Source organism: Maniola hyperantus, chromosome 25 (genome assembly GCF_902806685.2).
Source record: "Maniola hyperantus chromosome 25, iAphHyp1.2, whole genome shotgun sequence".
NCBI lineage: Eukaryota > Metazoa > Arthropoda > Insecta > Lepidoptera > Nymphalidae > Maniola > Maniola hyperantus.
In genome coordinates this window covers 997,298-1,019,974 of record NC_048560.1, presented here as the reverse complement: position 1 = coordinate 1,019,974, position 22,677 = coordinate 997,298, and the positions used below count along the sequence as shown (strand labels likewise).

At 38.2% G+C, this 22,677-nt stretch overlaps 2 protein-coding genes and 2 non-coding genes across 4 annotated transcripts; 3 read left to right on the top strand and 1 right to left on the bottom strand.

Annotated features, from left to right (window-relative positions):
* The first annotated feature begins 637 nt into the window (after nucleotides 1-637).
* On the top strand, nucleotides 638-5,540 carry LOC117993815 (ommochrome-binding protein-like). Its single transcript, XM_034981682.2, has 3 exons — nucleotides 638-765; nucleotides 2,541-2,735; nucleotides 3,245-5,540. Exons 2-3 carry the CDS (start codon nucleotides 2,547-2,549, stop codon nucleotides 3,872-3,874), a joined length of 819 nt encoding a protein of 272 aa, XP_034837573.1. The 5' UTR covers nucleotides 638-765; nucleotides 2,541-2,546; the 3' UTR covers nucleotides 3,875-5,540.
* LOC117993814 (uncharacterized) lies at nucleotides 4,850-22,416 on the top strand. The gene is made up of 14 exons (XM_034981680.2): nucleotides 4,850-4,905; nucleotides 6,541-6,689; nucleotides 7,552-7,699; nucleotides 8,361-8,554; nucleotides 9,197-9,400; nucleotides 9,855-10,010; nucleotides 10,712-10,807; nucleotides 13,554-13,668; nucleotides 15,061-15,236; nucleotides 15,996-16,248; nucleotides 17,262-17,419; nucleotides 19,522-19,642; nucleotides 20,540-20,643; nucleotides 22,246-22,416. The coding sequence occupies exons 1-14, from the start codon at nucleotides 4,858-4,860 to the stop codon at nucleotides 22,319-22,321; spliced, it is 1,998 nt and encodes a 665-aa protein (XP_034837571.1). The 5' UTR covers nucleotides 4,850-4,857; the 3' UTR covers nucleotides 22,322-22,416.
* TRNAK-UUU (transfer RNA lysine (anticodon UUU)) lies at nucleotides 21,407-21,479 on the bottom strand. The gene has a single exon. It is a non-coding gene; the product is annotated as a tRNA-Lys (tRNA).
* On the top strand, nucleotides 21,612-21,684 carry TRNAK-UUU (transfer RNA lysine (anticodon UUU)). Its single transcript has one exon. It is a non-coding gene; the product is annotated as a tRNA-Lys (tRNA).
* Nucleotides 22,417-22,677: the final 261 nt, after the last annotated feature.

Sequence of the window (22,677 nt, the reverse complement as noted above, 5' to 3'; positions counted from 1 at the left end):
TTTCTCTTTGATTTTCCGGGATAAAAAGTAGCCTATGTCACTCTCCATATCTTTATCTATATCCATGCAAAAAACCGGCCAAGTGCGAGTTAGGCCCGCGCAATGAGGGTTCCGTACCACAGTCGTATTTTTCGACATTTTGCACGATAATTAAAAAACTATGATGCATAAAAATAAATAAAAATCTGTTTTAGAATGTACAGGTGAAGACCTTTCATATGATACCCCACTTGATATAGTCACTCACTTCGAAAGTTGAAAATACTAATTATTAGTTCATGACCACAATTTAATTTTTTTTTGTGATCTAACCCTAAATTCACGGTTTTCAGATTTTTCCCCAAATGTCAGCTATAAGACCTACCTACCTGCCAAATTTCATGATTCTAGGTCAACGGGAAGTACCCTGTAGGTTTCTTGACAGACAGACGGACAGACAGACAACAAAGTGATCCTATAAGAGTTCCGTTTTTCCTTTTGAGGTACGGAACCCTAAAAATCACGTCAATCCGTTGCACCATTGCGACTTGATTGAAAGACAAACCAACAAACAAACACTCTTTCGCATTTATAATAAGGGTACTGATTTTAAACGTTGCGATTTCACATGTCTGTGTGCTCTAACCTCAATGAAATTATTGTATGTGATTGTACCTACCTACAATTCGATCCACGTCGTTAAGTAATAACTTAGTGGTAGGTAGTTGTGTACCAAGACCTCTATACACATGACGTGTGTTACGTAATCCCACGGTTTAGCAAGAGGTAAGTTAACTTAACTTAAAGTTACTGTAGTTTATTAGAGAGGTGCTTAGATTTGAATACTTTTAATACTTAGTTTATTTACTTATACATAAGGGGCCGATTCTCTTGTACACAATCTCTAAACTAAACTAAATTAACAGGAATAAATCTAGTGCTATCCTTTTTCGCAAGCAACATTATGAAAGAGATAGCAAAAGATGAAGACGTGCAATTTTAGTTTAATTTAGAAATTGTGTACAAGAGAATTGGCCACATTGTAGGAATAAAGAAGCTCTTAAACCAAGATTTGGAACTTGGGAGATAGGTCCGGGACAGGTTGAGATGACAATCAGGGGGACGCCCCGCACACCCGCACGTCACACGGGCTCGCCCGCAACGGGTTAGCGCGGGGGTGTGCGGGGCGTTACTTCCCCGGTTACCATCTCGACCTGTCGCGTACTATAGATACAGGAAAATGTTTAATTGACCTTTGCTCATTTTATGAGAAAAATTACTTAAATCATCCCAGATACCTAAATAAAAAATACTAACATATCCATACTTACTAAGTAATATTATAAATGCGAAAGTGTGTCTGTCTGTTTGTCTGTGTCTGTCTGCTAGCTTTTCACGGTCCAACCGTTCAATCGATTTTGATGAAATTTGGTACAGAGTTAACTCACATCCCGGGGAAGGAAGGCTACTTTTTACTAGTTCCCACGGGATTTTTTAAAACCTAAATCCACGCGGACGAAGTCGCGGGCATCATCTAGTACTTAATATATAACAGTCACAATAAGTACCTACTACCAGTGGCGTGCACAGTGTTTGAAGCCAGGGTAGGCATTAGTTAGGTAGAAACCTGTTTACTGGCAGGTCATAATAAAAAATGTGCATTGAGCTATTACAACTGGGGTAAGCAGTGCATTTATGCCTCTATGACCTGCACGCCACTGCCTACCACATATACGACCGACACGTAGTATATAGTATAGGTGCGTCCCGTGCGTACCATAAACGTATTGTTAGGTAATACTCGCATAGAGTTTGTGGGTAATACTATTATCGTACCTACGTACAGCACAGAATATACAGAATGTAGCCAGTACCCGTAGTACAAGATTTTACGTCTCACCAAACCAAACCAAATTCGAGAGTCGAAATACTTCCGCGTTACAGTAAAATGGACCTAAACAGCCTTGAATTGAAGTCAAATATTCAATGCCACTGATTTTAATTTCGCAATGTTTCCGCTTGGAGCGCTGGCTGTAGAAGTGTAGACAAACTTGAGCTTTAAAACAAGGCTTCTAAGATCCAGTTTACTGTAACGCGGAAGTATTTCGACTCTCGAATTTGGTTTGGTTTGGTGAGACGTAAAATCTTGTACTACGGGTACAGATATGATACCAGAAAAAAGAACGCGAAAAAAATATATAAAAAATCCTACATATTTTTGTAAAAGTTCACGATATACATTGCAAATATAACATTTGACTGACGCTAGACGTCAACGAACGTTGCATAAGTAGGCCACTCGGAAATGTGCATGCAGATAGCTATTGTAAAGTAGGCATCCGCTAAGTAAGAGTTTTTGAAAATTCAACACCTATGGGGTGAAATAGGGGTTTGAAATTGGTGTAGTCCACGCGAACGAAGTCACGCGCATAAGCTAGTAAATGATAAATATAGTTCTTTGTTTACCAAAAAGTCTAATTAAGTAATATGAAATAACGAACTAAGTATTACATATCTAACAGATTACCTAATTAATATGAATAACAACTTTATATTTCCAGATAAAAATGAAGCTTCTAATAATTTTAACGGCGGTGCTAGCCTTGACTTCGGCAGATAAAAAGTGTCGGGGTGTCTACATTGACGACAAGTACTACAACCTCAAGATTATCAAAGAGGGAATCAGCCACATACATGATTTAGCTGTGAATAGGAATGACAATTCTATATACTTTACTTTCGAGGATGTCACAGATGTACGTATCTAAGTATATGTACATATAAAAGGAAAAGGTGACAGACTGACAGACTGATCGGGCTGTTTGGCATGCAGATGCTATTATGACGTAGGTATCCGCTAAGAAAGGATTTTTGGAAATTCAACCCCTAAGGGGGTGAAATGGCGATTTGAAATTTGTGTAGTCCACGCGGATGAAGTCGCGAGCATAAGCTAATTATTGATAGAGGGAATCAAGGTCCAGAGTAACCGACATAGCTATAGCGGGTTGCGAAGTTTAAGTGAAAATGAAAGATCCCCACTAGATGGTGGCATGTGGAAGTATTTACAAGTCCCTACAATATCAATTGGGAATGACTATCGGTTGACGATGATGATGATGATGATAAATCAAGATCTCCGAGAATGTTTAGATAAAACACAAATTGAGTAAATTGATATTTATAAAAATAAAATTGACATCATCTTGTCAGTAGATATACATATAGATGGGAGAAACAATAAAACAATAACATTTATTTGTTTCAGCAAAAAATTCTCCAAAACCGTTTAGGTCACTTAAACACCGAGACAAATGTAGCAAAAGTTATTGATGGTATACCAAACGTTACAGCTATTGCGATCGACAATTTCAACAACAAAATTTACATCGGAGGATCAAATGGCTTATACAAATTCAACGAACAGAAAGTTCCAGATAGACTACCAATACAAGACGACGTGATATCGATGCATTATAAAAACGGCTTGTACTTTGTTAACAGACGAAATGAAGCGTACAAGTTTGAAGACGGATTCGCAACTCCAGTACCAGAGTTACAAGGAGTTAAAGTTGACAGATTAATTATTGATGACGATAATAACATATTCTTTACTCGAGAGAAAAAATTGTTCAGAGTAAAATTAGGCACAAAGGCTATCAACACACACGAAAGTCATGCTCCTAATTTCATAGCTACAGATAATTTTGCTAGAACGTATTTGTGCACGGATAAAGGTCTATACGTTTATAATAAATACAAATTTGTGTTCGATAGAAAAGGTGATTTACGTAATTTGAAGGCTTTGTCGTTTAATAAAATAAACGAGCCGATTTACGCTGTGGCCGATTATATTGTTAAGCTTAGTTTAAGTTCTATTGCTTGTTTTGAAGATTGAAAATCGGAAGTCAACTTATGCACTATTCAGATTAAAAAACCCTGATTACTTAGGTAGTTCTACAGAGTATATTGTTTATATTATATGGGTAATTCATAACCGCGGATTCTACACCATGAGTGTAACTTTAAAAGTTAACGTTAATAAGCATGAAATCACTTAAAAAATAACGTTAATGTCGTATGAACATGGACCGTAAGCTAATCTCTATACTATTTAATCTAAGTTTAAAGCATGTTTAAAGTAAGAAATCATAGAATTATTATTAAATACACCCTAGTAAATATCACTTGCTTTAACGGTGAAGGAAAACATCGTGAGGAAACCTGCATGCCTGAGAGTTCTCCATAATGTTCTCGAAGGGTGGAGTCTACCAATCCGCACATGGCCAGCGTGGTAGACTATGGCCAAAAACCCTTCTCACTCTGAGAGGAGACCCGCGCTCTGTGAGTGATGGGTTGATCATGATGATGATGATGATGAAAGTACACCCTAGAAATTAGACCACAGGCCGCTTACTGGCCTGCAATCCAGCGTATGGTTCATCATCATCATCAGTCATCACCCAATAGCCAGCTCACTACAGAGCACGGGTCTCCTCTCCTCTCAGTATGAGAATAGTTAGGCCATAGTCTACCACGCTGGCCAAGTGTAGATTGTCAGGCTTCAACACCTTTAAGAATATTATGGAGAGCTCGCAGGCATGCAGCTTCACGATGTTTTCCTTCACCGTTAAAGCGAATGAATTCAAAAAGTTAGTTAATAGTTAGAGTTATAAAACCTTTTTAGAAAAATACAATCTTTTTAAATTTTTATAAAAAGTTTGTACACGTTAGATTAGATGTACGTTGTGAAAAAAAAATTTATACTTATATAAGTTGTCAAAGTAAAAATCTTTTAAGCACACTGTTAGGTTAATAAACGTTGCAATTTTATAATAAAGAATTAGATATCGCTTTTGTGGTTGTAATTGCATAAAAACAATGAAGATACAACAGAAAATAATATCCATACTTTTAGCTTTGCGAAAGGTAAGTGTCATGAATATTTTAAACTAAGTTACTTTTAAAATAGGAGCGGAGCGAGACCAATAATAATTAATCTAAGGTTATTTATTTAGATTTTTAGGGTTCCGTACCTCAAAAGGAAAAACGGAACCCTTATAGGATCACTTTGTTGTCTGTCTGCCTGTCTGTCTGTCAAGAAACTTACAGGGTACTTCCCGTTGACCTAGAATCATGAAATTTGGCAGGTAGGTAGATCTTATAGTTGACATTTGGGGAAAAATCTGAAAACCGTGAATTTAGGGTTAGATCACACAAAAAAAATTAAATTGTGGTCATGAACTAATAATTGTATTTTCAATTTTCTATCTAAGTTAACTATATTATCAAGTGGGGTATCATATGAAAGGCATGTGCAATCTAAAACAGATTTTCATTTATTTTTATGTATCATAGTTTTTGAATTGTCCTGCAAAATGTCGAAAAAATACGACTGTAGTACGGAACCCTGATTGCGCGAGCCTGACTCGCACTTGGCCGGTTTTTTATGATACTTACTAATTTTATTATGCAGTCCTACAACATTCCTACAATAATAAGTTTATGTGAATGAGTGCGGATTCTCCATTGCAAGAAATAGAAAATTAAGTGTTTTCCATTCACTCTTTTTTTTTATTCTTTACTAAAAAATAATTTTACTAGCCGAATAATTGAAAATGAAACTGCACTATTGATCAAATAAATTATTATAAAGATCCTTGTTCACGTCGGTCTAATATAATCGGCGAATACTGGCGGGGTTGTCGAATAGTAGCTAAGTACAGTCGGTATGGTTTGAGTGCACTGCACCGTATTAAAAGACTCTTGGCGTAAGTAATTCGCAAACAGCAATGCACTCGTTTGATTCGCACTAGCCGAATTCGTTGGATCATCGTGAACAGGAGGCTTAACATGTGGTGCAATTTGCGAGAGACGAAGCGATTATATTTTTCTAGTTACCTACCAACTATTTTTACGTGGCGTGTATTTTTTTTAATTAGGATTCCGCACCTAAATAGTCGAGTCGCAGGGAGCCGCTGGATCCAGGCGGCGCAAGACCGTGGCGTGTGGAAGTCCCTACAAGAGACCCTATGTCCAGCAGTGGACGTCTATTGGTTGATGATGATGATGATGATGATGACTTAAATAGTGCTGCTGTCTGTCTGTCCGTCCGCGTGTCACAGATCTCTAGCTCGTAAACGAAATGAGTTACAAACCTGAAATTTTGGTTAATCAGGAACATGAAATTTCGGTATATAATATACCATATGAAAATAACGATTTATAAAAGAGTTTGTAAGCTGTGACCAAAACAAACGAACATATTTTTTCCTGTCATAGTTTTTCTTTCCTGGTTTATTGCGATGTTCTAAGTTGGAAAAGACATATTTTCTTGACCATTTTTTTTAGTGAGAAGGAGAATTCAATGTCACCTGGTGGGAAGTGATTAGATGGAAGGGGGCTAACTTGGAATTTTACTTAGTTATGATAGTTTTTAATAAACCCATATCAACCCCTTATTGGTTTCTACACGGTATCGTACCGGAACGCTAAATCGCTTGGCGACGGCTTTGCATTAACTATCAAATATCTAATTTGAAAAAATGTTCCCAATATTTTTAGAGCGCATCCGAAACTAAAGGATTCCTGAACTGTACAAAAATAAATGTAAAGTGTGTGACAACTTTTGTTGTTGTGGTAGCCCTGAGTGCTGTATATTTTTGGAGTTGGTACCGCTTGAATCAAATACTCAGGGAAGAGTCTACAGTCCCGTAAGTATATAGTATCATCTGTTGTAAAGTGCGACAAGATTATCTTGGCGCGTGGCGAAAATCGGAACTAACGTTGCCGTCAAGTGTCCCCTTTGTTCGTGTTTGAATATTAAACCTTTGTTCTCCAACAGCGCTCCCCTGTCAAAGTCATTCAAGTGCCAAAAGAGTCTTGTCGCACTGTATAGAAGCAGTCGTTATTTTGCGGAACTCCATGATATTCAACGAATCAAAAGCTTAATTTCCTATAATCCGCTGAAACAGATCAAATATGTATAACATATCGCATGCTGCATGCGATATGCACCGCCCGCCCTCCCACTGCTGAACACCACACTGGCCAAGTGCGGATTGGCAGACTTTATACACCTTTGAGAACATGGAGAACTCTCAGGCATAGATTGTAGATACCTGAAAGTTTTGTCAGCGGCCTGTATCTCGTGAATCTTAATAGGCAGAGGGTTGAAATTTTCACAGAATGTGTATTTCTATAACAACAAATAATAAAAAATTCAAAATGGCCAAAATAAAAATTTAAATTTTTAAAAAAGAGTTATTTCTTATACAATGGTACAGCACCATTCAAGTGCGAGTCAGACTCGCACTTACCTGATTTATTTTTTATTTTTTCTGATGCAAGTGAGCCTTTGACTGCGATCTCATCGGATGGTAAGTGATGATGCAATTTCATTAAACCTTATAGATAGGTGCCTACCCCTGATCGGCTTCTACACGGCATCGTATATCGAAACGCTTAATCGCTTGGCGGCACAGCTTTGCTGGTAGGGTGGTAACAAGCCACGGCCGAAGCCTCCCACCAGATCAGACCTGTTAGACCGTGCTAATAATTTGGTTTTGCTAACAGAATAAAAATAAATAGTCAGCAGTATTCAAACGAATCGAGCGTAGGGTGCGTGTTTCCTGAAGTGAACCCATACTCGAAGGTGGCGCTGAAATACAACGTGGAATGGCCGAAAATCGTCTGCAAAGGATACGATTGGGTTAACTGTAACGTGAGTACATACGTCATCAAACACCATCATCATCATCAACCCATCGCCGGCTCACTACAGAGCACGGGTCTCCTCTCAGAGTGAGAAGGGTTTTACCACGTTGGCCATGTGCGGATTGGTAGACTTCACACACGAGATCATTATGGAGAACTCTCAGGCATGCAGGTTTCCTCACCATGTTTTCCTTCACCGTTAAAGCAAGTGATATTTAATTTTAAAACACACATAACTCCGAAAAGTTAGAGGAGCGTGCCCGGAATCGAACCCCCGACCTCCGTTTAGAAGACGGACGTCCTAACCACTAGGCTATTACAGCTTAAAGTAGTTTAGTGCGTTATAGTATGTTTCAAACCCGCAATGTATAAACGTGTAAAACTCCAAGTGGTCTACTTACGTAACGTTCGTTTACCTCTAGCGCCCGTCAGATGTTTTATTTGCAATATATCGTAAACTTTTACAAAATTTTAGAATTTTTAATATTTTTTTCGCTTTTTTTGTGGTATCGTTTATCAGTAATCATCAGTACTATCACCTGTCTTCGTTTTTGCCAGCGTTCTGGTTACACTGTGTAAACGTAAGCTCCTACTAAATACTTAGATGAAGTTTGACAATTTTTTTTGAAATTTGGCTATCGTAGGCTGTAATTTTTCAAAATTTTCAGATGTCAGAATGTAGAGTAACCCAACACATACTAGATACGATGAAGAACATAGTATGTTACTATAAGGACATCATACATGTACACGATCACAAATATATATTAGCTGAACCAGTCAAGCTAGTCAATGATGAAGTGTACGTGTTGAATAGAAGCGATTACTTCAAGGTTTCCTGTACGGGATATGAGAAAAATGGGTACTTAAGTAAAAATTTCCGTATAACTACAGCACAGACTAAACCAAAGGCCGACTACAGTTCGAATCGAGTTCGACTCGTGTTCAATTCGAGTTCAATTCGAGTTCGACTCGATTTCGATTAGCGTTCGACTCGAGTTCGACTCTTGTTCAACTATTGTTCGACTCGAGTTCGAATCTAGTTTGATTCGAGGTCGTCTCGGTTCGATTCGAGTTTGACTACAGTTCGGTTCGAGTAACCCAAATGGGTTTCTAAATTCATGTTCTAAATAGAACATGAATTTAGAATGTTAATATTATAAGGACTTGTCGTAGACTCAGCGTACTTTATCTTGTAATATTCTTGTCGTAGACTCATCATACTATTGTCGTAGTCTTGTCACCTGTCTTTGTTTTGTCATACTCTTGTCGTAGTCTCATCTTACTATTGTAGTAATCTTGTCGTTGTGTTGTCATATTCTTGTCGTAGACTCATCATACTATTGTCGTACTCTTGTCGTACTCTTGGCGTAGTCATGTCGTACTTTTGGCGTAGTAGTCTTGTCGTTGTTTTGTTTCTTAGAGTAGGTACCAACTTACTGATTACAAAAAATATGCCATCCATTTTCAAAACCAAAATGTAACCCCTCTATATTTCCCGCAGCTTTGGTCTTATAGCATCAAGATGGCACGGCTATAAAGTCAGCGTTCGTCCAGTGACACCACCACCTTCCCTTCCAAAAAGAAATGACAGCCTGAACATTTTAATAGTGGGTTTCGACTCGGCAGCCCGAAGTGGATTCATACTCAAACTGCCCAAGAGTTATAAGGTGTTGGCTAAGGAGTTGAATGCGGTGGTTTTAGAAGGGTAAGAAATATTATGGTTTTAAGGGACCCTACTACTAAACCTCCTGTCGGTCTGTCCGTCTGTTAGCGGCCTCTACCTACCTCTACCTGTCTCTACCTAGTACCTATTATGTTCTCGTGAACAAGTTAGAGACCTGAAATTTTCACATAGGTAATGTGTATTTCCATTACTGTTATCAGTACCCTTATTATAAATGCGAAAGTGTGCTTGTTTGTTGGTTTGTTGGTTTGTCCTTCAATCACGTCGCAACTGTGCAACGGATTCACGTGATTTTTTGCATGGGTCTAGATAAAGACCCGGAGAGTGACATAGGCTACATTTTATCCGGGAAAATCAAAGAGTTCCCACGGGATTTTTAAAAAACTAATTCCACATAAAATAAAAATTTCAAAATGGCCGCTATGAAAATCAACAAAGAAAGTGTTATGGCGAGTCCGACTAGTTTTATTTCCAGTTACAACATAGTGGGTGATGGTACGCCAGACGCGTTATTTCCTATCCTCTCCGGGAGAACTGAGCTGCAGCATCACACCTACGCCAGGCAGAGGGTCTCCAAGAACACCTACCTCGATCCTAAGCTGTTCATCTTTCATACCGCGAAGAAAGATGGGTGAATACTGATTATACCACTAATAATTATCACCACTATATCTTACAAATGTAACACCATACCAGACCATCAATACGAGTAATTTATTACCTATTTTGAATAAATCATTTGAATTTGAATTTGAATTTGATACTACATATATAATCTTCTTTTTTATTATCCTGAACCTCATTTGACGTAACATATTTTGTCGAGGTCCTTAAATGACATCCAACTTCAAAACGCGTCCTCAATCACATCAAGCTTTTTCCATTTTTCATACAACAAATTTTATCGATACTGTAAATGAACTGTCAAAACATTTTTTTCTCCGCGCTCGATCTTTTATGGATTGTCTCCATTGAACCGTGCAACGAAAACCATATTTTGACATTGATGCAGTCATTAAATGATTGATGCATCATGCAGGTGATTCGCAATCTGGTTTTCTGTTGCGCACTTGGCCTAGTCATCGGCTGTATAATGTACATCAATGGCAATGGGATCGGTTTGTACACGGCATCGTATCGGAACGCAATTTTGTTAAACACATTGGGCCAAGAACAGAGTCCTGATAACTGAGAACAGAACCATAACAATTTACTTATAACATGTTGTATAGAAGCAGGCGTTACTTTGCGGAAGTCCATGATATACAATGAACCAAAAGCTTAATTTGCTATAGGTTCATTGAATTTACTTATATGTATAATCCCCTATAGGTATCACACAGCCTACTACGAAGATATGCCCTGGATTGGCTCCTTCCAGTACCGTTACAATGGGTTCAGCGAGCGACCAGCTGACCACTACCTCAGGTCAGCGTACCTTATGTTAAAGGCTTCCGAGACGGTCAAGCGGCTTGACGTCAAGCACCGTAGATTTTTGCTTGATCAAGCATTTATATGCTTGACGGTGATTGATGTGGTTTTATCCATCCATACTAATATTATAAATGCGAAAGTGTGTCTGCCTGTCTGTCTATCTGTCTATCTGTCTGTCTGCTAGCTTTTCACGGCCTAACCGTTCAACCGATTTTGATGAAATTTGGTACAGAGTTAGCTTATATCCCGGGGAAGGACATAGGCTACTTTTTATCCCGAAAAATCAAAACGTTCCCGCGGGATTTTGAAAAACGTAAATCCACGCGGACGAAGTCGCGGGCTTCAGCTAGTATTTTCGGTTTAAAGACATTTATTTCTCAATAAAGAACACAATAGTTCACTTATGTATCGAGAATTACATCGAGAGTTTACATTAAGTTAATTACTTAAATTAATGGTATGTACATGGTATCTAAGTGTCACTATCTAGTACTTAATATCTAACATTAATGTTACAAAAAATAATTATGTAGGTAGGTAGTAAAAGAATTAGCGGGACAGAACATTCATACGGTTACAATACTGGTATATAGGGAAGAGGTCACATTAACATATTCATTTAGGTTTTTTGTAAATGTTCGATCAGTAGTTTTTTAAATATAGCAAAACTTTTGCTTTTTGTAATTATTTCAGGTAAATTGTTGTATAACAGCGCTCCTTCAAAGAGAATATTCTTTTTTCCATAATTGGTTCTAATTTTAGGTAGATGTAGTTTGTTGCGTTTTCGTAAATAGTGTGTGATTGTTCTTTTTTTAAAGCTTATTTGCGAGTGTATGTCCGCTGTAATTATTTTTCTAATAAGAATACAGGTTTTAAGCGCGTATAGTTGACTTATATTTAAAACTTTCGTATCTTTATATAGTTTATTAGTAGGTGTTAAATAATCATATTTATATAGTGCTTTAATTAATTTGTTCTGAAGAATTTGTAATTTTTGGATATGTGTTTTCGCGGTAGTTCCCCAAACTTCGATAAGATATTCAATATGAGGTTTGACTAGAGAATTATATATCATAGGACGGACTTTCTTTGGTATGCAAGATGATATTCTACGTAAGGCTCCTATTAAGGGTGAAATTTTTGTTTTAAGGTATTCTATATGATTTTGCCATGTAAGTTTATTATCTAATAATAGTCCTAAATATTTTTCGCTATTAGATTTTTGTATTGGTTTATTAAATATTGTTAGGTTATCATAGTCACATATTTTTTTATTTTTGGCTGCAAAAATCATGTAGGCTGTCTTTTTGGTATTAATTGTAAGTAAATTTGAGAGAAACCATTCACTGAGTCTATCTAAATCACTTTGAGCTTCTTTTACAATGCTTGTTATATCATTTCCAAAGTAGAATAAACAGGTATCATCTGCGTATAACGTAATGTTACCGAATACATTAACGCTGCTAATGTTGTTTATGTAAACTAAAAATAGTAACGGCCCCAATATGGAGCCTTGTGGTACGCCATAACTTAATTTTGCTGGATGACTTTCAAAATTTCCTATTTTAACTATTTGCTGCCGGTTATTTAAATATGATTTTAGTATATTATGTGCAGGGCCCATGATTCCAATTTCTTTTAATTTTTGTAATAAAATAGTATGACTTACTGTATCAAAAGCTTTTTTTAAATCGATAAATATACCCAGTGCAATTTGTTTTTTATCTATAGCTGTTTTAATTTTACTGGTGAGATCCACCGCTGCTGTAGTGGTGTTACATTTTGAGCGAAAGCCATATTGTTGTTCGAAAAAGAAATTAATTTTATTTAGATGGTTATAAAGACGAGAATATATAAGTTTTTCCAAAATTTTTGACAACACTGGTAAAACAGATATTGGCCGATAATTTCCTGGATCTGTTTTGGATACCGACTTATATATTGGGGTCACTTTTGCGATTTTCAGAGTGTCTGGAAATACACCACCTTCAAGACATTTATTTAGACATTTAGTTAAGATTTTGAGTATTAAGTTTTTTATACATTTTATATCTTTCACGCTAATGCCATCAATTCCGCTGCTAGTATTCGAGTCCATGTTATTAATAATGCTATTTACCTCTTTTTCCGTGGCCGGTTCAAATGTGTGGAGTGTGTCATTAGATGAACTTTGAGAGCTGTTTGTTAAACTTTGGTGATAAGGTTGTGGTATTTCGTTAGCAAGATTAGAACCAATTGTGGAGAAAAAGTCATTAAAACATTGACAAATCTGAGTAGGATTATTTATCGTACCCGATTCTACAATGAGTGTAGGGGGTGCTGTGTCCGTTTTAATTTTATTTCTTACAAGACTATTAACTAACTCCCACATTTTCTTATTCTGATATAGATTTTATATCCTGATATCCAATATTTGGCAAGATGAGAATTGAGATCGAAAGGCTGACTTGCCATCCATGCTAATATTATAAATGCGAAAGTGTATCTGTCTTTCTGTCTGTCTATATGTCTGTCTGCCTGCTAGCTTTTCACGGCCTATATCCGTTTAACCGATTTTAATGAAATTTGGTATAGAGATAGCTTGCATCCCGAGGAAGGACATAGGCTACTTTTGATCCTGAAAAATCAAAGATATCCCACGGGATTTTTAAAAATCTAATTCTACGCGGACGAATTCGCGGGCATCGTCTATTAATTTTATTTTATTTTTATTTTATTTTATAATATATAAAAACTTTAGGTCGTTCTTCATGGAGGAGTCAAAGAATGGTGAAAAATGGAATCAAGGCGTAAAAGGAAGATACTGCGTTGGGGACAGACCCTCTTTTTTGGTTCTTCTGGATTTGACCAGACAGGTATGGAAATTTAATTTTAATCAGGCACATCACATACACAGCACATGCATGTGTTGTGTATCACCTACTAGGTATTTTTACTAGTTAATTGCCATTTATTTCATATTATTATATTGTAAAGCTTGCTTAAAATAATAATATAATAAAAGCTTTATTTAGATTCCTTATATTAATTCTTAATTCTATGACACTACTCTAACAACATTTTGCTTATAATCTAGTTAATTTTTTAATCCTATTTCCGTCGTTATAAGTAGTAGGTATTTATAATATTTTCCTTATAATAACATCATAATAAACATGCTTTTTACTTATTTGTGTAGGTATATATTTTATTTATATGTAAGGACCGCCTGTGGCGGTTTAAGCCTCCTCCATTCCTCCCCATATGCATTATGCACCGGTCTCTAGCTAGAGTACTCCATGTCGCCACCGATCTAACATTGAAAGTGGCGTTATAGAATTTTTTTTGTTTGGTGGAGGGTTTTTGTCTACTGCCCCCGCGGTGACAAGCCGTTCGATTTTTTTTTTTAATTTTTATTTGCTCTACTTTTTTTTTTTTTTTTTTTAATAATGTTCTGTTTTTCTATGCGGCTAGTGTTTTTCGGCTTTTGTATTTGAATTAGTTGCTATTGATTTTCTGGTGTCGTGCTATCTTTATTTTTGTTTTGTATATATTGGCGTATTCCATAGGACATCGTTTTATTCTTTTTATTTATTTGTATATTATCATAGTCAGGAGTACGCTCATTTTGTTTTTCTGCCGTATTTTTTTCCTGTGGAGGAGTGATGTTCAATGGTCTTTTCTGTCTAGTTTTAGAGCTTCCTTTATTTTTAATTACAAAGAGTTTGTCATATTTAATGACTGCTCTATTTCCTTGATCTCTTTCCATTTTTACTTGCTCTTTTAAGGTTTTCCTGATTTCCAAAACTTTCTGTGGGTAATCGTGTTGTATGTAGATACTGGAGCTCTCTAGGGACTTTTTGTTTTGTTCTGTTATAAATATACAATAATTATAATCTGTTAAACAAAATTGTAATCCTATTTGGCCTTATTTTCAGTCTGATATTATGTAAATTTATATTGTCTGTATCGCTGTTGATTACTAATTAACGAATAAAATAAATAAAATAAAAATAAAATAAAACCCGTGGTATTGTCAGTTGGAGCGCGCATGCCTACCAGATGCCTATTCACTCGTGCTCTTGGTATTTAAAATTTAGTAGGACCGATGACCTGAAGGAGGTGGTGGGGAGCGGATGGATGAGCAAGACAGACGGCCGTGTTTGGTGGCGCGCTCTTGGAAAGGCCTATGTCCAGGACGCGCTGATGGATTGGATTGGATTGGATAATAAAAATTTAATTTTCCAATTTTCCCGCACTATTTTCAGTTCATGAAAGTCAAAGGCAAGCGATTCTGTTTCACCTTCATAGCGGACATCTCGCATGATGACTTCTACAAGATATCCACGGCTGATGATGACCTGGTTGACTTCCTGCGTCATGTCAAGGATGCAGGGTATTTGGAGGATACTATGCTCATTGTTATGGGGGACCACGGGCCCAGGTAATATACAGAGTGTTACCAGAACGCTGGCAAAAACGAAGACAGGTGATAGTACTGATGATCAGTGATATTATGATACCATTAAAAAAACGCGAAAAAAAATTAAAAAATCCTATATTTTGTACACGATATATTGCAAGTAAAACATCTGACTGACGCTAGAGGTCAACGAACGTTCCGTATGTAGGCCACTCGGAGTCAATGCCGCGTCGTAAACGGAGCATTGACCCGAGTTTTGCACGCTATACATTGCGGGTTTGAAAAATACTAAATCACTACAACTACAAAACGAGGCAAACATTTATTGGTATTGGATTGTGTTTAGATAGTATAACAATAACGCTAAGTTTTTGCTAGCGTTCTGGTTACACCCTGTATTTCCCCTCCCTTATCTAAATTATTATTAATTCCTAGCGATGCCCGCGACTTCGTTCGCGTGGATTTACACTTTCCTAAATCCCGTGGGAACTCTTTGATTTTCCGGGATAAAAAGTAGCCTATGTGTTAATCCAGGGTATAATCTATCTCCATTCCAAATTTTATCCAAATCCGTTCAGCCGTTTTTGCGTGATTAAGTAACAAGCATCCAAACATCCAAACATCCACACTTTCTCATTTATAATATTAGTAGGATTAAAAGGTGTGCCATATAAAAATCTAGGTGATACTAGGTAAAGTATGATGGATAATATTAGTAACACCTAATGCGTAAAAAATGACTTCTCACACGCCACGCCATTTTAACTTTATTTGTTGTAGATTCGGCCCTATACGTGCAACCCGCCAGGGTAAACTAGACGAACGATTACCCTTCATGTCCATCGTACTGCCAGAAAAGCTGAAAAGGCAGCGACCCAACGCGTACCACAATCTCAAAGCCAACGCTCAAGTGTTGACTACGCCGTTCGATATCCACACCACGGTGTTGGACGCGTTGGCACTGGGCCAGCACGCCAGCGAGTTTGTAGTGCCCAACGCTGCGATGAAGAGAGGACTTAGCCTTTTGGAACCGGTGAATATAGCTTGAATTTTTATTTATTACTCACTTATGCTCCCTTCGTTCGTGTGGATTTAGAGCGTTATTACCAGAAAGGCTGAAAAGGCAGCGACCCAACGCGTACCACAATCTCAAAGCCAACGCTCAAGTGTTGACTACGCCGTTCGATATCCACACCACTATGTTGGACGCGTTGGCACTGGGCCAGCACGCCAGCGAGTTTGTAGTGCCCAACGCTGCGTTGAAGAGAGGACTTAGCCTTTTGGAACCGGTGAATATAGCTTCAATTTTTATTTATTAAGTTTTCACTGATGCTCTCTCCATTCGTGCGGATTTAGAGCGTTATTACCAAAAAGGCTGAAAAGGCAGCGACCCAACGCGTACCACAATCTCAAAGCCAACGCTCAAGTGTTGACTACGCCGTTCGATATCCACACCACTATGTTGGACGCGTTGGCACTGGGCCAGCACGCCAGCGACTTTGTAGTACCCAACGCTGCGTTGAAGAGAGGACTTAGCCTTTTGGAACCGTTGAATACTTATAGCTTAAATTTTTATTTTTAACTAGCTGACCCGGCGAACTTCGTACCGCCTGATAGTCGATTCTTTAATATTTTTTTAATAGGTACTTGCAATTTTTTAAATTTTTCTCTCCGTAAGAACCATCCTCGTACGTTAAGGAATATTATAAAAAAAGAATTTGCGAAATCAGTTCAGCTGTTCTCGAGATTTGCGATCAGCAACACATTTAGCGATTCATTTTTATATATAGAGAAGATAAGGGTACTGATTCTGTGGTTATGTGTGCAACAATTCTCACTTTAACGGTGAAGGAAAATATTCATGAGGAAACCGACATACATGAGAGTTCTCCATAATAATCTCAAAGACTTCACATAATGCTGCCAATCTGCACCTAGCCAACGTGGTGGACTATGGCCCTTTTCATACTGAGAAGAAACTCGTGCTCAGTAGTGAGCTGGCGATGGATTGAAGTTTTTAATTAATTTTTTTGTACATCCCGATAGATCCCCAAAACCCGTACATGTGAAGAAGCAGAGGTAACACCACACTGGTGTGTGTGTCTGAACACGGAGTCATACGCCGTGGCCCCCCATGACCCTATGTTCCGCCGCTCCGTCGCTGCTCTATTGCAGTTCATCAACAACATTACTGAAGAGAAGAGGTAGGGCCACCATCAGTGTCGTGCCATAGAGGCATAAATGCACTGCTTACCCCAGTTGTAATAGCTTAATGCAAATTTTACATTATGACCTGCCAGTAAACAGGTTCCTACCTAACTAATGCCTACCCTGGCTTCAAACCCTGTGCACGCCACTGGCCACCATGGGCCTTGGGTCTAAGGGAGCGTCCAGCCAGACCTAGAGCTCCTTTAGACTAATCACAATCACACTAATATTATAAAGGCGAAAGTTTGTGCGTGTGTGTGTTTACGGGAAGGATTTGGCTGAAATTTGGAATGGAGATACATAATTTACAACATACACACACACACACACATACAAACCAGTGGCGTGCAGGTCATAGAGGCATAAATGCACTGCTTACCCCAGTTGTAATAGCTCAATGCTACATTATGACCTGCCAGTAAACAGCAGGGCGATTGTCTAAAACCTGCATCAATCATTATTACAATCTTAATTGTTCTGATTGGCTGAATTTGTGCCATTCTTGTTGCAACAATGCATTGTAGCCAATAGTGAGCAAGCATTAACCAATCAGAGGTGATTGCGATCGTGACATTGTAGCTGTCAAACAACCGCGGTAGGGCCACAGGTTCCTATCTAACTAATGCCTACCCTGGCTTCAAACCCTGTGCACGCCACTGATACAAACGTTTGCCTTTATATTATTTACTAGCTCGCGACTTCGTCGGCGTGGATTACATAAATTTCAAACCTCCATTTTACCCCCTTAGGGGTAGAATTTTCAAAAATCCTTCCTTAGCGGATGTCTACGTCATAATAGCTGCATACCAAATTTCAGCCCGATCCGTCCAGTAGTTTAAGGTGTGCGTTGATAGATCAGTCAGTCAGTCATCTTTTCCTTTTATACATAATATATTATATAGATGAGTGCGTCATATTTAGATAATGCCTGCAATTTCATCGCTTCTTCTCTACATAGTATAAAATAAAGTCGCTTCCCGCTGTCTGTATGTATGAACGCGTAGATCTTTTAAACTACGCAACGGATTTTAATGTGGTTTTCACCAACAGATAGAGTGATTCAAGAGGAAGGTTTATAGGTATAGTTTAATTCTCAAAAAATTAGAGATCCCTAGAGAAATTGATATAATGTGAATTAGGTCGGGAAAAATCCTCTAATTTGAGAATTTCCTAGGCAATGACACCACATTAGTATCTACATTGCACCCACGCGAAGCTGGGGCGGGTCGCTAGTTCATTAAATAACTCATTATTTAGTATCTTGTCGTGTTAGAATAATTGCTCTCATTAAATAAATTGTCAAGTATCTTTAATCTTAAAGATGACTCCCTAAACATAAACTTCAAGGGCGAACTAGTTGTTCGTTTGTGAAGACTATTAACATTAATTAACAATGAACAACTGAGCAAATTGCGTTCTTTCTAAATATATAAAAGGAATAGGTGACTGACTGACTGTCTGACTGATCTATCAACGCACAGCTCAAACTAATGGACGGATCGGGCTGAAATTTGGCATGCGGATAGCTATTGCAACGTAGACATCCGCTAAGGAAGGATTATTGCAAATTGAACCCTGAAGGGGGTAAAATTCGGGTTCAAAATTTCGATGTAATTTTCGATTATTTTGCATGGATATTGGTAAAGACCGGAGACTGGAGAGTGGCATAGGCTACTTTTATCCCGGAAAATCAAAGAGTTTTCACGGGATTTTTAAAAACCTAAATTCACGCGGACGAAGTATATGATAGCCTAGTGGTTAGGACGTCCGCCTTCTAATCGGAGGTCGGGGGTTCGATCCCGGGCACGCACCTCTAACTTTTCGGAGCAATCTGCGTTTTAATTAATTAAATATCACTTGCATTAACGGTAAAGGAAAACATCGTGAGGAAACCTGCATGCCTGAGAGTTCTCCATAATGTTCTCAAAGGTGTGTAAAGTTTACCAATCCGCACATGGCCAGCGTGGTAGACTGTGGCCAAAACCCTTCTCACTTTGAGAGGAGACCCGTGCTCTGTAGTGAGCCGGCGATGGGTTGATCATGATAATGATGACGCCTATCGTCCACAATGACGTTCTGTAAATTGGTATTTTTGCAGATCACTATGCGCCGTTAGAAATCTGACTAGCACAATGTGGGTCACTCGCCAGGGTCCAAAATATAACGAGTTCAAGTCAACATCTGCCAATACTTCACACGCCACTTACTATCAAGCCTTGGTATACCTTCTATCCTTATCTGAGTCCCGGAGACCACAAACTGTTTATCAGCCGATAGTTTGGTCCGTTTCTTAATCAGTATGAAGATGTAATCGTTTTTGCTCACTTACATACATCTTCATACTGATTAAAAAACCGATCAAACTATCGGCCGATAAAAAGTTTGTGGTCTGCGGGGACTCTTATTCATATTCACGAAGGCGAATGAACTTTACTTGTGGTTACGCCGTATACACGGAAATTGCGTACGTGTGTGCATGTCGCACCAATCAGTCGCGAGCAACTCGCAACGCAGTCAAGGGCTAACTCGTACCCACAGATTAGAGAAACCTTTAGTTTTTCTAATCTGTGCTTGTACCTATCTGAATTTTAAAAAACCGGCCAAGTGCGAGTCAGGCTCGCGCTACGAGGGTTCCGTACTTCAGTCGTATTTTTCTACATTTTGCACGATAATTCAAAAACTATGATGCATAAAAATAAATAAAAATCTGTTTTGAAATGCACAGGTGAAGCCCTTTTATATGATACCCCACTTGATATAGTTATCTTACTTCGAAATGGATAATACTAATTTTTAGTTCATGGCCACAATTTAATTTTTTTGTGTGATGTACCTAACAACAAATTCACGGTTTTCAGATTTTTCCCCGAATGTCTGCTATAAGAGCTACCTACATGCCAAATTTCATGATTCTAGGTCAACGGGAAGTACCCTGTAGGCTTCTTGACAGACCGACAGACAGACAACAAAGTGATCCTATAAGGGTTCCGTTTTTCCTTTTGAGGTACGGAATCCCAAAAAAGACTAAGTAAGTATTCTATTTATTTTATCGTCTGACTTCCGTTCATCTCTCATCAAAGCACAACCGTAACGATAATATTAATATTTTTTCTCAGGTCATATTGAGCCCAGGGCGGGCGGCGTTCGAAGCTTCTTTGCGATACGACCAAGAGAAAGATCGCTTTGATATATCAGAGAAGGATATCTCTAGAATTTCCGCGTGAGTATTTTCTCAGGTATTGAGCCCAGGGCGGGCGGCGTTCGAAGCTTCTTTGCGATACGACCGAGAGAATTTCCCGTTTAAAATTTTATGTACTTAGTAGAAATATTTTAATATAGATAACGGGTACCTACCTGCACGATTAATTTGGCGTTTTTATTTGTCGATATTTCACCCAATTGCACGGTTCGTGGTCACGACGGGACTGCGGTGCTGCGAGAGATGAAGTTCGAGCTGCCAAGGGCAATAGCAAACTACCCTCTTTCTTGTATTGCAAGTGTTGAAATATCGACAAATAAAAACGCCAAATTAATCGTGGTATGTACCTGTTATCTACATTAAAATATGTCGTTAAACTACGAAATAAGCTTAAAAACATTAGTTCTTAGAAATCTTTAAAAAAAACTTAATTGTTATTCCGAAATTGTTTTCACTTTTAATGGAGCAATTGTTATAGAGAGTTAGAGAGTTACATTTTTGTGCCGTTTGCCGTGGAGACCCTGGGGCCATGGAGTCTTAGTGCTAAAAAATTTTTACGAGACATTTCACCGTGATTAATAGCCTCATCTGGTGACAGAAGGGCTGGCTCATTTTTTGCGCAACGGATCAGCCTGGCTGTCCAGCGCGGAAATGCAGCCAGTATTCTTGGCACCATTCCACGCGGTCATGATTTATAATATAGTAATTAGATAAGGCTAGCTTTAAGTTTTATTATAATATTTAAAAAAAAAATTGTTATAAATAAGTAGTTAAAAAGTGTGTCCGCCCGAACAGGGACTTGAACCCTGGACCCTTGGATTAAAAGTCCAATGCTCTACCGACTGAGCTATCCGGGCTACTAATGAGTGATCAAATTACATAACAACTTCCTGTCCTACCTATTACAAAGTATCATCTGTGTACACAAAAATATATTCTTTTCTGAAAATGCGGATTTTCTAATTAAAATATTTGGAAATATCAACGAAGCCCGGATAGCTCAGTCGGTAGAGCATTGGACTTTTAATCCAAGGGTCCAGGGTTCAAGTCCCTGTTCGGGCGGACACACTTTTTTATTAAATTATTTAAATGACTATTCCGTATCGTGAAGTCTCTAAAATCCAAAACCGTTTATCCGACTTTTACTTTTTAGGGTTCCGTACCTCAAAAGGAAAAACAAAGTGATCCTACAAGGGTTGTAGGATCACTTTGTTGACTGTATGTCTGTCTGTCGTCTGTCAAAAAACTTACAGGGTACTTCCCGTTGACTTGGAATCATGAAATTTTGACAGGTCGGTTGGTCTTATAGCAGACGTAAGGGGAAAAATCTAAAAACCGTGTAACATCAAACAAAAAAAATTAAATTGTGGTCATGAACTAATAATTAGTATTTTCAAATTTCAATTTTCGAAGTAAGATAGCTATATCAAGTGGGGTATCATATGAAAGGTCTTCACCTGTGCATTCTGAAACAGATTTTTATTTATTTTTATGCATCATAGTTTTTGAATTATCGTGCAAAATGTCGAAAAAATGCAACTGTAGTACGGAACCCTCGTTGCGCGAGCCTGACTCACACTTGGCCGGTGTTTTATTATTTTAATAGTTTTTTTTTCGTTTCAGATACGGCACAGAGCCTGCGTGCGTGAGTGCGACTCACCCACACCTGAACAAATACTGCTATTGTGTTGTGACTTAGTGAGGCGATACAGTGCTGTCAATCTGTTTAATATTAATTAGTTAATATCTTATAATTATATAACTGAAGAATAAATATTTTCGTTAGAACAGTGTTATGGTTGTTTTCACGGTCTTGCGCCGCCTGAATTCAGCGGCTCCCTGCGACTCGTCTGATGTCGTCCGTCCACCTAGTGGAGGGTCTTCCAACGCTGCGTCTTCCGGTGCGAGGTCGCCATTCCAGCACCTTGGGACCCCAACGTCTATCGGTTTTACAAACTATGTGCCCTGCCCATTGCCACTTCAGCTTCGCAATCCGATATTACTTTATAGACTTGGATTTTAGAATCATTGCGTGCGTAATCCCTTATTTTTAGT

What these genes read in the sequence shown, in the direction of transcription:
- LOC117993814 (XM_034981680.2), top strand. Translation starts at nt 4,858, where the DNA reads ATGAAGATACAACAGAAAATAATATCCATACTTTTAGCTTTGCGAAAG. An exon ending in ACGGGATATGAGAAAAATGG is followed by an intron (nt 8,555 to 9,196) that starts GTACTTAAGTAA and finishes TATTTCCCGCAG; the next exon opens with CTTTGGTCTTATAGCATCAA. An exon ending in CCAGCTGACCACTACCTCAG is followed by an intron (nt 10,808 to 13,553) that starts GTCAGCGTACCT and finishes TAAAAACTTTAG; the next exon opens with GTCGTTCTTCATGGAGGAGT.
- LOC117993815 (XM_034981682.2), top strand. Translation starts at nt 2,547, where the DNA reads ATGAAGCTTCTAATAATTTTAACGGCGGTGCTAGCCTTGACTTCGGCA. An exon ending in CTTTCGAGGATGTCACAGAT is followed by an intron (nt 2,736 to 3,244) that starts GTACGTATCTAA and finishes TATTTGTTTCAG; the next exon opens with CAAAAAATTCTCCAAAACCG.